Below are 12786 nucleotides of genomic sequence, written 5' to 3'. Positions count from 1 at the left end.
AAAAAAAAAAAGAAAAGAAAAGAAAGTGAGAGACTAATCCCTATGTACATATATGCATAGAAATTTTTTTTTCTTTTGAGACAGTTTCACTTTGTCGCCCTTGCTAGAGTGCTGTGGCATCATATCACAGCTTACAGCAACCTCAAACACTTGGGCTCAAGTGATTCCCTTGCCTCAGTCTCCCAAGTAGCTGGGACTAGAGGTACCTGCCACAAAGCCCAGCTATTTTTTTTTCCTGATTATTTATTCATTTATTTTGAGATAAGAGTCTTGAGCTGTCACCCTAGGTTTACTGCCCTAGCATCACAGCTCATAGCAACCTCCAACTCTTAGGCTGAAGCCATTCTTTTGTCTCAGCCTCCCAAATAGCTGGGACTATAGGCACCTGCCACAACGTCCAGCTATTTTTGTTGTTGCTATTGTTGTTATTGTTATTATTATTCAGCAGGCCTGGGCCAGGTTCAAACCCACCAGCCCCGGTGCATGGAGCTGGCTCCCTAGCTGTTGAACTACAGGCATCAAGCCCCCTGCCCCCGGCTATTTTTTAGAGATGAGGTCTCTCTCTGGCTAAAGCTGGTCTCAAATCTGTGAGCTCAGGCAATCCACCTGCCTCAGCCTCCCAGAGTGCTAGGATTACAGGCATGAGCCACCACACCCGGCCCCAAACCTTACTTTTCCATCAAAGAAAAAAATTCATGACAACCCCCCCCAAATACTAAACACTAAAAACAAAACAAAACAAAAAAAACTAAATACTAAAATAGGCAGTGCCTATGGCTCAGTGGGTAGGACCCCATATACCTAGGGTGGTGGGTTCAAACTTGGCCCTGGCCAAACTGCAACAAAAAAATAGCCTGGCATTGTGGCCAGCACCTATAATCCCAGTTACTCAGGAGGCTGAGATAAGAGAATCGCCTAAGCCCAGGAGTTGGAGGTTGCTGTGAGCTGTGATGCCACAGCACTCTACTGAGGGCAGTAAAGTGAGACTCTGTCTCTACAAAAAAAAAAAATAGTACAGTAGTTCAGGAAGACAAAATTAAAAGTTCTCTTCAAATCCTTAGGGTAACAATAAAAGTAAAAACTTAATTTTTTTTTTGGTGGGGGTGAGACAGAGTCTCACTATGTTGCCCTCAAAAGAGTATCATGGCTCATAGCAACCTCAAAATCTTGGGCTTAAGCAATTCTCTTGGCTCAGCCTACCAAGTAGCTGGGACTATAGGCACCCACCACAATGCCTAGCTATTTTTTTTTTTTTGCAGTTGGTCATTGCTTAGCTGGCCCAGGCTGGGCTCGAATCTGCCACCCTTGGTGCATGTGGCCGGCGCTGTAACCACTGTGCTACAGGCGCCAAGCCTAAAAACCTAACTATTATTGGCTATGTAAAATTCCATTGTACAGTAATTTGCTCTTCCAATCCCCCATTATTATATATCTAGGTTATTCCAGCTTTTTGTTTTTATATATAATGTTGCTATGATCATTCCCTCAAAATCATTATTTTCTGGGGATAAACTATAAGGGCATTCCCTGGAGGCAGAGGATCTTCACAGGTAATACCCAGGGCCCTCACCTGCAAGGATGGCTAGGGAAGGAAGGACTGGCCTACCTTGAACGTGATCTCTGCCAGGCAGCGGGTGCACTTAATATAAAAGCGGAAGATGGGCAGGCCCAGATAGACTTCATTCTGCACTGTCTCCTTCCGAGCATTAAACTTCTTTCCCTTGTAGATGTACTCTCCACATGTCTTGCACCTGTGGGCAGGATCAACAGATCTGAGCTCTTGGTATTCTGGGTTATACTGGTAGAATGCTATGGCATCCTATGATTCCCACTTGCTTGCCTGCCTCCAAAAAGGGGGAGCTCCCTCCCTCACAGAGCTGCCTGCCACACTGTGTTTGGATTCCCTCTACCTGGAAGGCTCTTCTCATCCATATCTTCCTGGGTCTTGGTCCAAGTATCAGCTCCTTAGGAAGCAGCCAGACTAGGTGAGATTGCCTGTTACACACTCTCAGACACAATCCAGCTGCTCATGTGGCATCCAGGCCTTATGTGTCCCATGTATGCCTCATGTGAACCCACCTGAGCACTGATAATCTCTACTCCCCATTAGATTCTGGGTTCTGTGTGGCTGGGGACTTTGTCCCTGGTGCCCATCATAGACTAGCACAAAGCAGGTGCCAAAAAAGAGTGTAGAAAGAATAAATGAATGAATGAAGGGGAAAGAGAAAGTAGACAGGTTAAGAACAAGTAACCATGGACGAAATTACATTGACCCAAAGGTAACTTCTGCAGTTAAGAGTATGTGATTCAGACTCAGCACCTGTAGCTCAGCAGCTAGAGCGTCAGCCACATATACTGGGACTGGTGGGTTTAAACATGGCCCTGGCCTACCAAACAATGACAACCACAACAAGAAAATAGCTGGGCATTGTGGCAGGTGCCTATAGTCTCAGCTATTTGGGAGGCTGATGCAAAAGAATTGCTTAAGCCCAAGAGTTTGAGGTAGCTGTGAGCTGTGACACCATAGCACTCTACGGAGGTTGACAGGGAGACTCTGCCTCAAATAAATAAATAAATAAATAAAAATAAACTGGAATTAAAAAAAAAAAGTATGTGATTCTGATATGCTAAAATTGTGAAAAGTGTGGGGTTTAGAATTGGGTGGATGCAGTAATTCCAGAATACTACAAAGGACAGGATATGAGTGCTGTCAGGGGAATAATGAAGGCCTCCCAGAGGGACTGAGAGTGGAAGGGTGAAGTGGAGACTGACATGTGGAGGGAGAGGCTTTGCAGGGAGGATTCCTAAGCCTCAACATAGATACTCTTATGGCTATGAATGCATTTAATTCCCCCAACAAGTCAATAGAAGCAATAGCATGTGCAAAGGACCTGAAATAGGAATGAGCCCAGCTGCTGGAGGAGGTTACATGCATGTACAGGGCCCATCTCTGTGCTCACATTTTTTTTTTTTTTTGAGACAGAGCCTCAAGCTGTCGCCTTGGGTACAGTGCAGTGGCATCATAGCTCACAGCAACCTCCAACTTGTGGGCTTAAGCGATTCTCTTGCCTCAGCCTCCCAAGTAGCTGGGACTACAGGCGCCTGCCACAATGCCTGGCTATTTTTTGGTTGTAGTTGTCATTGTTGTTTGGCAGGCCCAGGCTGGATTCAAACCTGCCAGCTCTGGTGTATGTAGCTGGCTCCTTAGCCGCTTGAGCTACAAGTGCCAAGCCTGTGCTCATATTTTTATCATCAAGACCACGATGCAGGAACTGGTTAGGGACTCTGAGATATTGAGAGCTCAATCCTGAATAGTGAGGAAAGTGAAGCTCAGAGCACCGTCTGAGCCAGGACCACTAACACTAGGCACTGGTTCCATCAATCACAGCCAGAGTGGAGGGATCACATGGGGAGGGTTCCTACCTCATGTTGAAGGGTGCCATCAACCGCACCACGTACTGTCGGTCTTTGGGGAGCTTGAGTTTGGGGATCTTTGACGGGTCAAAATCCGGTGGGTAGTATTTCTGTAGGGAGGATAGAAGCATTAGGTGGAGCTGTTTTCTGAAGCAGAGACTGGCCATGGGCAGAGGGAAGGGACTCTGGGGAGCTGTGTCAGGTAGTCCCTAAGACCACCCCAGGTTCAATGATTTCCAAGGTGGACTCAACACAGATACCTTCATGGCTATGAAAAAATTTAATTCCCCCAACAAGAAGTCATGACAAGTGTGAAACACTGTCTACAAGGGAGGCTCACAGAGACCCAGGGTTTTTCTTGGGGGCTGCTCATACAAGCACTCTCTGCTGGTAGTTACCAAAAGATTCTAGACACCCAGGAGAGCTGGGATTCAGCATAAACCATATTGTTGGTACAGCTTAAGCACTGACAGCCATTCTCAGGGGAGCCATCCTGAATTCAAGTTGCATGCAGGTCTTCTAAGGAGAGCAGTTATTCAGGTCTAATGCAGTAATAACTCTTCTGCATGAGAAGGGCACATTTGATTTATGAAAAATATCTTCCACTGTTAGCTGGGCATTGTGGTGGGTGCCTGTAGTCCCAGCTACTTGGGAGGCTGAGGCAAGAGAATAGCTTAAGCCCAAGAGTTTGAGGTTTCTGTGAGCTGTGATGCCACAGCACTCGACCGAGGGCAACATAGTGAGACTCTTTCTCAAGGAAACAAAAAACAAACAAAATAATATACATATATATCTTCCACTGAAAAACCAGAAAATGAAGTACTTTTGTGTTCTGAGCACCTATTAGGCTCCAGACAGTACACAGAGTACTTAATCTACTGGGCCTGGAGGAATCCTTGCAAAGACTCTAAGAGACAGCAATGTACTCATTGCACAGAGTCCGGAAGCTTTCAGCTATTCAGGATTCATATCCAGGGACATGACTTGGGGAAACTGTGTGGTCTGGTGATTAGGAGCATAAACTAACAGAGCACTAGTTTTCCCTTGAGAGAGTCAGGCACAGGAGTTGTTACAACTAGGGGAAGGGAACTGCGGGTCACCTACATGTTTAGCTAGAGATGACATACGGGGTGGGGATTACGGGAGTCCCGCCCCTGAAGGGGACGGTGTATAAACAAGATTGCGGTGTTTTAGGAAAGCCCCGCCTCCACAGAAAATGATCAGACCATTTCCTTCGGAAAATCCAATCAGGGGAAGTGATTGGGTAAACATCTCAAGCTCCGCCCCCTACATATGATTGGCTACAATCTAGCCCGGAAGGGAAGCTTAGCGAAGGCCCACCCGTTAAAGAAGGTGATTGGGAAGGGTTTGAGAAACGCTTTCCCCGCGGAAGGCCGTTGAGGAAGAAGTGTAAGAGTCCCAGAGAACATCCCGCCCACTCCCGGAGTTCTCAGATATTCCGCTCCGGTTAAAAATCCCCATTCGCCCAACACTTACGTTTAAAACCTTTCTCTCCGACATCTTTGGTGGCTGCTCAAACAAGCACTCTAATTGCCGTACAAGCACCAGAGAACTAGTGGCGGTAATTATCGAAAGGCTCCTACTAAATCCTGTACTTCCGTAAACGTCACCGCTTTCAGCCTGTATTATTGGCTACAGGATACACTGTTTGCCTTCTTCGTCATCTGCAATCACCGTCTATCAGGCTGTAAGTCCTGCCTTCATTCCTCCGGAGTAGCAACGTCGGTAGCACGAGATAAAGGTTCCGGGATGCCTTCTGGCGTTGGAAAGTTTTGAGGAGGCGCTGCGCCCCCCATAAGCAGGCAGAGGCTCCTTAAATTTGTGGCAAGGCTCACTCCCTGTTGTTTATTCTTTCATTCAGCAAAAATACTTGAAACGCCTGTCCTGTGTCCTGGGCTATGTGTCTTCAACTCTCACAGGAGACTGGGGGCTACACACATATGGCGACATAAGACCACCTTGGACGCCCCACCCCGTGTTTATCTTCAGGCGTCAACTGAACGATCGATCAGGCTCCAAATACATCTCCCGAACATATACAGTATATCCCAAATGTCCCTCCATTGCCCACCACTGTCTTCCCTTTAAAAATGTCCTAGCCTGTACCTTTCCCAGCCTCCTCCCCTCTCATGAATGTTTGCTCTATGTCAGATATCTTGCTGACAGAAAGGAACCAAACCCTATTAAATAATTTAAAGAGGTTTATTCTGATCTGAATACATGGCGAACATGGCCAAGAGACCCTTGAGCAAGTGGTCCATTCATGGTTGGGTTACAGTTTGGTTTTATACATTTTAGGGAGACAGGAATTACACTTAAAATAATGAATCAATATGTGGAAAGCATACTTTGGTTGAGCCTGAAGACAGGCCATCTTGAATCTAGGGGCTTACAAGTTATGGCTGAGTTGAAAGATCGTTTGATTTGTAATTGGTTAAATAAATAAAGTTTTGTCTAAAAGCTTGGAATGTTTTAAGATAACAAAACCTGTTAATCAGAGACAAGCCAATGGACATACACTAAGACTCAAGTGATCTGGCTTGGTGCCTGTAGCTCAGTGGCTAGGGCACCAGCCACATACACCAGAGGCGGTGGGTTCAAATCCAGCCTGGGCCAACTACAACCAAAAAATAGCTGGGCATTGTGGCGGGCGCCTATAGTCTAAGCTATTTGAGAGGCTAGGACAAGAGAATTGCTTAGGCCTAAGAGTTTAAGGTTTCTGTGAGCTATGACACCATAGTACTTACAGAGGGTGACATAGTGAGACTCTGTCTCAAAAAAAAAAAAAAAAAGAAGAAGGAAAGAAAAAGGAAAAAAAGAAGACTCAAGTGAGCTAAGTAAACTGATGACTTGTAGGAGAGGTTTAATCTTTGTCTCATAGGCTTATCTGATTTCTCTTATCCTCATGGCTGGCAACTCAGCTTTAAGATTTTTCTGGGGTCCCCTTGGCCAGGAGGGAGTCCATTCAATGGGGAGTCTTCTTATTTTTCTTTTTGAGACAGAGCCTCAAGCTGTCCCCCTGGGTAGAGTGCCATGGCATCACAGCTCACAGTAACCTCCAACTCCTGGGCTCAAGTGAGTCTCCTGCCTCAGCCTCCCAAGTAGCTGGGACCACAGGCGCCCGCCATGATGCCCGGCTATTTTTTTTGGTTGCAGCCATCATTGTTGTCTGGTGGGCCCGGGCTGGGTTCGAACTCGCCACCTTGGATGTACATGGCTGGTGCCTTAGCTGCTTGAGCCACAGACACTGAGCCTAATGGGGAGTCTTAAGATTTTGTTTTAGTTCAAATCACTAACTGGAAGACACATCAGAAGACATAAGATTCCTATATTCATAGAAATCCTTGTCTCTCTGGTGGGACAGATAGACAATAAACAAAAAGGGCCATTATGGAGCATTTCAAATGATTGGAAGATCATAATGCAGGGCAATGTATGGCGTTACATAAGATTTACAGGAAGTCATTGGTTTGGACAGAGTTCTTGGACTAGGTCCAACAGCCCAGACCAAAACGGAGTCACTCATGCTGATGTTCCATGCCATCAAGCTGAAACTATTTTATCTGACCTTCCCAGAAATCAGGAGAGAGTATAGGTGAAATGCTTATATGCCTCTGGCCAAAAAAGCTGTTTGAGAGCAGTTAAAAGACTTTGTGCAGGCATACTTGTGAGAAACTGAGGCAGAATCCCATATGGCTGGCCTAACATGACCAAAGCTCTGGCTGGAATGGCATTTCCAGAGATGTCCAGACTGCATTAAGGAATTAAGGTTGACTTTATAAGGCCAATAAAAAAGCCCTTTGGGCTCGGCGCCTGTGGCTCAAGCTACTCGGGAGGCTGAGGCAGGAGACTCGCTTGAGCCCAGGAGTTGGAGGTTGCTGTGACCTATGATGCCATGGCACTCTACCCAGGAGAACAGCTTGAGGCTCCTATCTCCAAAAAAAAAAAAAAAAAGCCCTTTGGAAAACTGGCCAGATACCCATCAGTAACCTTTCCTGACCTGTGGTAAGTGATGAAGGTCGCTTGCTGACAGGTCTGGAAATGTGCTCAGGGACCTCAAGAGGAATTTACCTAATGCATACAGATATCTAATGGCACAGATGAAACCTAGGCTTGTGAAAGGCTTTGAGAAGTTTAGCCTGAAAATTCCTTATAAAAGTTTCCAGCAAAAACCCCCTGACTTAAGGCCCACATGGGAGCAGAGGTTTGCACACAAATTTCTGTATGCCCAAGAAGTTTCTTTATGCCTTGCTTAGGATTCGAAGTAACAGCCTCCAAGCGGCAAAGCCAGGAAGGGCAGGTATTCAATCAACCTTGTTTCTCCATAGTCTCAGGCTTCATCAGATAAGAACAAAGAAAGTATTTTTTTTTTTTTTTTTTTTTGAGACAGAGCCTCTAGCTGTCGCCCTGGGTAGAGTACCATGGCATCACATGGTACTCATAGCAACCTCCAACTCCTGGGCTCAAGCAATTCTCCTGCCTCAGCCTCCCAAGTAGCTGGGACTATAGGCACTTGCCACAACACCAGGCTATTTTTTGGTTGCAGCCATCATTGTTGTTTGGTGGGCCCAGGCTGGATTCGAACCCACAGCTCAGGTGTATGTGGCTCGTGCCTTAGCCTCTTGAGCCACAGGCGCTGAGTCGAAACAAAGAAAGTATTGACTGACAACATATTCTTCATTAAGTTATGTTAAACCGGGTTATGTCGAAAGGGTTATGCTTAAAGGTGTATGTTGGGTGGATTATCAGATTACCAGGGAGGAGCTACTTTCAGGGTGGGTGGTCACAAGATGTTTAAATGGATTAATGAAGTCATTGATGTCCAATGTGCATGTGCAGAGGGAAGTCATTGACATCCAGAGGGCATGTGCAGAGGGATTGTAATGAATGTTAATGAGGTCATTGCTGTATAGTGTGCATGCACAAGGTTGATTATGTAAACCAACAGTAAATAAAGAAAGCTTGCCATTTTGCCTGAGCGAGCAGATGGTCACCTTTATTTATTTATTTATTTATCTATCTATTTTTTGAGACAGAGCCTCAAGCTGTCCCTCCCCACCCCCATAGAGTGCTGTCGCATCACAGCTCACAGCGATCTCCAACTCCTGGGCTCAAGCGAGTCTCCTGCCTCAGCCTCCCAAGTAGCTGGGACCACAGGCACCCGCCACAATACCTGGCTATTTTTTGGTTGCAGCCATCATTGTTGTTTGGCCAGCCCGGGCTAGATTCGAACCCACCACCTTAGGTGTATGTGGCTGGCGCCTTAGCCACTTGAGCCACAGGCACTGAGCCGGTCACCTTTATTTAAAACACAATTTCAATAAGCGTGCTTATTCTTCGCAACATTGCTTTTCCATGAGACCCTAACGGCAACAGAGAGAGAGAGAGAGAAAGAGGAAGAAAGAGAAATAAAGAGAAAGAGAGAAAGAGAAAATAACCAAATCCCCAAACAGGCCAGTTTTAGCCAACATGATAAGGAAGCCCCCCTTTGCTTTAACTCAAAAAAGCAATTCTGAAGTGACCAATCACTTTTTGTTTTCTGTTTCTGCTTTCCTTATTTCTTTTCTGTCTACAAAATCAACCTCCTCTGTTCAGCTCATGAGAACCCGCATTCTATTTTACGGAATGTAGTTTTACCTGATTCTAGAATCACAAGCCAATTAAGACCTTTAAATTAAATTTGTTGTGATTTTGTCTTTTGACCACAAAGTGGGATGGGAAGTGGCGACTTCAGGTGGTGTATGAAGCTCCTATGGCCACTTGTATCAAAGGGCCAACAGCTCAGTGTCTGAAAACAACATATATTTATTATAGCTCTGCAGGTCAGAAGTCGAAATCTATGGTCAGGACTGGCTGTTTCCTTCTGGAGGCTCTAAGGGAGAGTCTGTTTCCTTGACTTTTCCAGCTTCTGGAGCTGTCTGTATCTCTTGGCTTATGGCCTCTTCCACCATCTTCAGAACCAGGAGTAGCCAGTCAAGTCTTTCTCAAACTGTATCACTCCAGCTGCTTGTTCCTTTATCATGTTTCCTTCTATCTCTAACTCTGCTCTGACCTTGTCTTCATCTTATAAGAATCCTCGTGATTATATTGGGCCCACTCCCATGACTCAGGCTAGTTCCCCTTCATTTTCTTTTCTTTTTCTTTTTTGAGACAGAGTCTCATTATGTTGTCCTCGGTAGAGTGTCATAGCGTCACAGCTCACAGGAACCTCCAACTCTTGGGCTTAAGCAATTCTCTTGCCTCAGCCTCACAAGCACTGTGTTTCCCCGAAAATAAGACCCACCCAAAAAATAAGCCTTAGCAGGATTTCTATGCATTTGTTAAATATAAGCCCTACCCCGATAATAAGACCTACTGATGGGTGTGGCTATGCAGTGTATCTGAAGCTGAGTGCTGAGGCTGGCCAGGCCAAATGCCTACCTTCTCATTAGCTTTGGCACCCGCCAGGGACAGGCAGAAGCCAGACAGGGGCCTTTCCTCCAAACCAGGAAGAGCTGCTTGGACAGGTCCCATCCAGCTGAAGTTGTTCCTTAACACTGGTCCCTCAGACCCTGCCCAAACTCCCACCACTCCATGGCCTGCCTGACCAGGCTGGCAGTGCCACCTGGTCACACTCTGCCCCAGCACCCAGGGCAGACAGTGCCTGGAGCTTGGGCCAGGTCCAGCCCATCTGTATGTGTGTATATGTGTGATTCTATCTGTCTTCCTGCCCCCGCCAGGGCCCTGCATAAACACAGGCATGCATGCACACACTGGGCTTGGGATATGGCCCCCAGAGCTTGTGCCTGAGGTAGACCTTATGAAAACATTTCTGCGCCTGCTGGGTAGGGCACACCTGAGGGGCCTGGCTCCAAGCCTGCAGGGCCAAGGGCCACAGCCGGACAGGGGGTGGACCCTGGATTCAGGCACATGACCACCACACAAGCATACACCCACACATGTCTCATGTGCTCACCTCACATGCATCCCCCTTCCGGGTCATGCACACACCCCACCACTACCACATACACATCTCATGCTGTACACCTGGAGGCTGCTCACATCTCTCACACCTGTGTCGGTGCACATCTGCCTCTCACATGTTGCCCTCTCCCACCCACCCAGGGACACCCAACAGCTCCTTCCTGACCCTCCTCTCTTCCCCTAGCCTCAAGGTGCCCCACCCCTTGGGGCATGTGAATATGCAATGGGAGGCCTGGGCTGTACAATGGCAGGTGTGTGTGCCGTGGCATGCCCATTCCTGAGGCTGGCTGTGCCCCCATGCAAGGCCTGTCATGTGAAGCTCATGTCCTGACTCTGTCTTAAGGGCATTCATGCACTTACACTTGGCCTTATGTACACAGCCTTGCCCGGCCGCCAGGCATGTAGGGACCCTCGGATGTGAATGTAAATAAATCATATATATATATACATATATATATATATATATATAAAGACGACTTCCAGAGAAAATAACTTAACTGTATTTGAATAAATGTGGATTATTGTATTTTACATAATAAAAACAAGACATCCCCTGAAAATAAGCCCTAGTGTGTCTTCTTGAGATAAAATAAATATAAGACAGTGTCTTATTTTTGGAGAAACATGGTAGCTGGGACTACAGGTGCCTGCTACAATGCCTGGCTATTTTTTGTTGCAGTTGTCATTGTTTTAGCTGGCCTGGGCGGAGTTCAAAACCGCCAACTTTGGAGTTTGTGGCTGGTGCCGTAACCACTGTGCTACAGGCACTGAGTCCCCTTTGTTTTCATTAATTTATTTATTTTTCTTTTTGTTCTCTTCCTTTTATAAACAATGTTAATAGATTTAAGGGGTACATGTTAAATTCCATTACACACATATGTACTGTCCAATGGTGGGGTCTGGACTTTTGGTATACCCATCACCCAAGTGGTATACAGTGTATTTTTCATTAATTTAATAAAACATCTTTAATCTCTTTTTTTTTTTTTGAGACAGAGCTTCAAGCTGTCCCCCTGGTAGAGTGCCATGGCATCACAACTCACAGCAACCTCCAACTCCTGGGCTCAAGCGAGTCTCCTGCCTCAGCCTCCCAAGTAGCTGGGACCACAGGTGCCCACCACAACGCCTGGCTATTTTTTTTTTTTTTTTAGTTGCAGCCATCATTGTTGTTTGGCAGGCCCAGGCTGGATTCTAACCCGCCACCTTAGGTGTATGTGGCTGGCACCTTGGCCACTTGAGCCACAGGCACCAAGCCAATATCTTTAATCTTTAAGGATCCTCAAGATTCTTAATGTGATCATACCTTCTAAGTCCCTTTTGCAGTGTCTCAGACTAGATTGATAAATTCTGGAGATTAAGTATAGAAATCTTGGCTCAGCGCCTGTAGCTCAAGCAGCTAAGGCACCAGCTACATACACAAGAGCTGGCAGGTTCGAATCCAGCCCAGGCCGCCAAACAACAATGACAACTACAACCAAAAAATAGCTGGGCATTGTGGTAGGTGCCTGTAGTCCCAGCTACTTGGGAGGCTGAGGCAAGAGAATCGCTTAAACCCAAGAGTTGGAGGTTGCTGTGAGCCATGATGCCACAGCACTCTACCCAGGTACCCAGGGTGACAGTTTGAGGCTCTGTCTCAAAAAAAAAAAAAAAAAAAGAATGTAGAGATCTTTAGGGAGAGCCCCAGATAGAGTAGTCAGGGAAGGAGATGTGGACTTTGAGTTGAGGCCCAAGTGAAACCCACAGACATACCACGGATTTTTCTCTAATCTTCAAGGCCTGTCTGGCTAGCTCCCTCCTCAGACAAATCTTCCCACATCCTTCTTGTCTTGTGTCTGTTCATAATGGGGCTCACAGTTGGGCACTTTCTGAGGAGGTAGAGGAGCCAAACTGCTAAACTGAGTGGAGTCTACTGCCACATTGCATGTGGAACCCTCGGCACACTGCCCTGATTTCTCAATCTGGTCCAGCCCTGACCCCAGGGGTGTGGGGATTTGTTGTGTCTATGTCCACTCTGGGTCTGTTCTGAATGAAGGGAGGGGTTCTGATTCCAACGATAAATTTTTTTTTGCAGTTTTTGGCCAGGGCTGGATTTGAACCCATAACCTCTGGCATATGGGGCCAGCACCTTACTCCTTTCAGCTACAGGCACCACCCCCAACAATAAATTTTGAGACAGTATCTCACTCTGTCATCCAGGCTTAAGTATAATTGTGTCATCATAGCTTACTATAGCCTCAAACTCCTGAGCTCAAGTTATCCTCCTGCCTCAGTCTCCCAAGTAGATGGGATTACAGGAACACCTAGCTAATTTTTCTTATTTTTTGTAGAGATGGGGATTTCACTATTGCTCAGGCTGGTCTTAAACTCCTAGCCTCAAGTGATCCTCCT

General features: G+C 46.4%; 1 protein-coding gene across 1 annotated transcript in view; it reads right to left on the bottom strand.

Moving 5' to 3' along the window:
- The window catches only part of CCDC94 (coiled-coil domain containing 94), a 10510-nt gene extending 5515 nt beyond the window's left edge, over positions 1-4995 (bottom strand). The window contains exons 1-3 of the mRNA XM_003788754.3: positions 4912-4995; positions 3424-3524; positions 1607-1751 (exon numbers count right to left, since the gene is read on the bottom strand). Coding sequence (XP_003788802.1) covers positions 1607-1751; positions 3424-3524; positions 4912-4935 — 270 coding nt within the window. The 5' untranslated portion in view covers positions 4936-4995. The remainder of the gene's footprint in view (positions 1-1606; positions 1752-3423; positions 3525-4911) is intronic.
- Between the last annotated feature and the right edge of the window lie 7791 nt (positions 4996-12786).

The sequence above is a fragment of the Otolemur garnettii genome, unplaced genomic scaffold, assembly GCF_000181295.1.
Source record: "Otolemur garnettii isolate 467f Iridium unplaced genomic scaffold, OtoGar3 scaffold00029, whole genome shotgun sequence".
NCBI lineage: Eukaryota > Metazoa > Chordata > Mammalia > Primates > Galagidae > Otolemur > Otolemur garnettii.
Note: the sequence above shows the minus strand (reverse complement) of the source record. Positions and strands in the feature narration are given on the sequence as shown.